Source organism: Melanaphis sacchari, unplaced genomic scaffold, assembly GCF_002803265.2.
Source record: "Melanaphis sacchari strain LSU unplaced genomic scaffold, SCAv2.0 Contig54_pilon_pilon, whole genome shotgun sequence".
Lineage (NCBI taxonomy): Eukaryota > Metazoa > Arthropoda > Insecta > Hemiptera > Aphididae > Melanaphis > Melanaphis sacchari.
This window is the reverse complement of record NW_020271380.1, coordinates 677,692-681,644: the sequence shown is the minus strand read 5'-3', so window position 1 is coordinate 681,644 and position 3,953 is coordinate 677,692. Positions and strand designations below refer to the sequence as shown.

General features: G+C 26.3%; 1 protein-coding gene across 1 annotated transcript in view; it reads right to left on the bottom strand.

Annotated features, from left to right (window-relative positions):
* Positions 1 to 2,984: 2,984 nt before the first annotated feature.
* The window catches only part of LOC112599783, a 1,496-nt gene continuing 527 nt past the window's right edge, over positions 2,985 to 3,953 (bottom strand). Inside the window, exon 2 of the mRNA XM_025346845.1 lies at positions 2,985 to 2,999. Coding sequence (XP_025202630.1) covers positions 2,985 to 2,999 — 15 coding nt within the window. The remainder of the gene's footprint in view (positions 3,000 to 3,953) is intronic.

Genomic DNA, 3,953 nt, shown 5'->3' with positions numbered 1-3,953 from the left:
TCTTCGTGTCTGTATTAGTTTCCAACTGGAAGAAAATTATTTACCAAGGATCTTGTGATTTAGGAGAAAAATTATCTTTAATGCGTTTTTGTTACCTATATGTGGTTACTCATCGCCGGCTGTTAGTAGCCAACTATTAACCAGAATTTGGTTGTTTGAGTAGGATGAGTGTAGATTAGATCTACCGGGTTAATACTTAAAAATATAACAACCAAGAATTTACGTTCACAATAATTTTATTTTGTTTTTATACGATATCACATGTTCAAATACATACACAATTTTAATATGGTGAACGTCTCCACGGCGAAAATAATACAGAATATAAATTACTTAAAAATGATTACGACAGAAACGGGATGATAATGATTATAATAATACAAAAGTTGGTCACCTAATTTATGTGTCACAAATATCGTTTTATTAATACAACACTATCGTACCATGGTAGTGACTGCTGATTATAATGTACAAGTCCGGGTCAATGATGGTTGTGCTCAACGACAGTAAGTTCTCCGACACTTAGACTCGCAGCTGCGTTTCGGGTTAACGGCTTTCTGTCACCTGTAACAATACGTTGATACGAGTTCGAAGGTACTCGTAATAATTACAAGTAAATATTACACGGATGATCGACGGCCGTCGATGTGTAGGACACAGATACAAACGACAGGTTTCGGACACAAACCGCGACAAACGGATGTACGAATTTCCGTATGTCAACGCATGAACTGGATTGGATCACACCATCACGATTTATGAGTCGCATCGGCCGACCACGGCTCTACGCACGTGGTATATCGTATATTTGGCGAAGTGTGCCCAACGGCTACACAATATTTGAGAATATATATAAAAAAAGAACGATTTACCCGAGCTACGCGTACCAAAAATCGAAAACACTTGTTTTAATGTGGAGCGAATTTTCGCATACACGCTGGACATATTACGTGGATAGACTAACGGAAAAAACTCGGCGGAGACAAAAGCCGGCGGCAAACGTTAACGACGTCTTTTATCGAAAAGCTTCATATCGCCTTTCACAAACCCAACGAATTAACGATGAGCGAACACCGCCTATAAACATTAATAGGTATATTATACACTCATAATTTCAAAAAAGTAGAAGTACTTGTATAAACGTTCAAAAAAAAAGTGTATACACCTTGAAATAATATGGCGTATTAAAAGTTTTACAAGCGACCATAAAGCTCCATAGTCTGAAACAAAAAATTATTCTAAAAATGTTGATATAACAGGATCGAATTTATAACAAGCTATAAATAAGTTATTAGTATTTAAGGCTAAGATGTGTGGAGTGAACTGGCAAAGTGATACCTCGTAAAATGTTGTCTGTTACTTCAATCATCAAAACTTTAAATGTATATTAGTTATCGCTAATGAGCTACTCGTTTAAAACTAAATTTTTATGGATTGAAATTCTCAGAAAAATATTTTGCGTCAGAAAATGAAAGTAAAAATAAACAGGTGCCATTCAAAAAATTAGAAACTTGAGAAAAAAATTATAACGATTAAAAACAGAAAAATCATTCAAACGAAAATAATACTGTTTTAATGATTTTAATTTATGTAAATAAAATATATTTCAAAAATCTGTTAAAACTAAATGAATGTTTATTGCTAAAATAATCACTTTGTATGGTACGTATGATTTATAATAAATGTTCACGTTTCGATGAATCATTTGAAAAGTTGAACGCTAACGGACTTTTCTGTTACAAAACTTTTTTATTTTTAATGGAAATCCTTATTTCACTTTTCGTTATTTCAATGCTTTTTGTTTTTTAGTAATAAATTGTTAGTTCTAAGATTCCAGTCTTGTTACAATAATGTTCGTAGTAAAGTTAAAAGTGTTTAATTCCAATAAAAGCAACTAAATCGTAAAAAAAGACATTCCTTGTTTCGCTTAGAACTAAAATAAAAATTGCTTTATTGGAGTTGTTAATAAAATTGTAATCGCAAGTCAAAACTAAATATCCCAATATGAATTATATTCTTATAATAATTTTGCGCAATTATAACAATAATCTAAATTAAAAATTAGGTTTTTAATATAAGTTATTTTTATAATTTTTATAATTTAGTTTATTAAAATTGTTTCTGTTAATTTAATTACATCTCACACAATGAAATAGAAATAAAAATTAATTTACTGTTTTTTCAGTAGCATCAGCTGAACTAGAAACTATTTGATCAAGTATAAAATATTCAAAAATGTACAATATATTCGATTTTATTCGTATACTCTAATAATACAGTAGACGCCGCTTATAAAACTCACGAATATAAGGTTCAGTCGCTTATTAGACTCAAAATCGTCTGGAACGGTCCAGACGTATCTAAATACATTAAAAAAATCGGTTTTAAGACTCAACACTTTGGTTTTAAGACTCAAATTTCATAAAATAAATAGTAGAAAATAAACTTTTTTGGTTATAATTTAGAAATAAATTGGTTTTGAAAAATGAAATAATATTCGTGTTGATTATTTCTAGTTTCTGTTGGTACCTTATAACGTATAATAATTTTTATCGCAGATAAAAGTTCACATTTATCGCAACGATAATTATAACGATTATAATTTTAGTTTTTTTTTATCGGGATTATTAAATTTATTCAATAATAAAGTATGTATAATGTAATATGTGTTAATGTATTAAAATCAAAGCAAAATATATAGTAAAATAAAATTTATAAATACGTAATTAATTTTTTTTTCCACTTCGCCTATAGGATTCATTCGGTTATAAGACTCACTTTGTGCTGGTCCCAAATTGAGTCTTATAAGCGGCGTCTACTGTAGTAATAAAAAAAATATGTTGTGTAATTTTTAGCCTGTTTCTTTTCTAAGTATCATTACCTAATTTGTATTTTAGATTTAAATTATTATAATATTAAGCTTTGAAATTATAGAAAGTATGTGTCCGTTGTTATTTTTTATTTGAAAATGTTTTATATTATCTTCATGATGCTAGTATCTAAAAGAAATAATAAATCAAATAATTTATATATTTTTATATTTATTAATTTCAAAAAATTACCAAAACATACATTGTGAAAAAAAAATGTACTCTATCAAACAGAATATTTACTTATTTATAATCATGTAGGTATTTATAAATATTGTTAGTGATTTGTAATATTGATATTTGTCATTCTACTATTCGTTAAAAAAAAAAAAAGTTGATATTGAATATATTTAACTGATAGCATATTTGTATTTGTATTAGGCTTAATATTTTTTTTTATGTGATTGTATTATTTTAAATTGAAAAAATTCACTCGAAGATATTATTTTATCATGATTATTCGTTTTTATGATTTTGAAGATTATGGCCAGTTGATAGAAAACATGTACTATTATATAATTAAGTTATATCAGTAGGTACCTATATATTTAAATGCAACTACAAATCTATAATAATAAAATTAAACAAATTTTCACTTTCACAGAAGTAATTATTGATTCCAATAGTATGCCGTTTCAATAAATAATTATGATATTTAGAACTGAAATTTAATAAAAATATAAATAATAATATTGAAATAGATTTTTTTTTATTAAAAAAAAAAATATAATATAGCATATATATTTTTATACATAAATGAAGATAATATTATATTTATATAAAAAAATAAAATATTACATATTCAATAAAGAAACTTTTATAAAAAATATAAAAACACAAATATTATTATCATAATAATTTTTTTTTTTTTTTTGTCATGAAAATATCGTATTATTAGTGTACAATATTATTATATACTTGATGTAGATTCTAAATATTTTGACAACTCAACTATCGAGATCTTTTCAATTTCAAAGAAGATTTAAAAAATTACTATCATACGATTCGACTATAAACTACAGTAAAATTAACATTATTTAAAATATTCATATAATTAAAACATATAGTGTGATATATCACGTT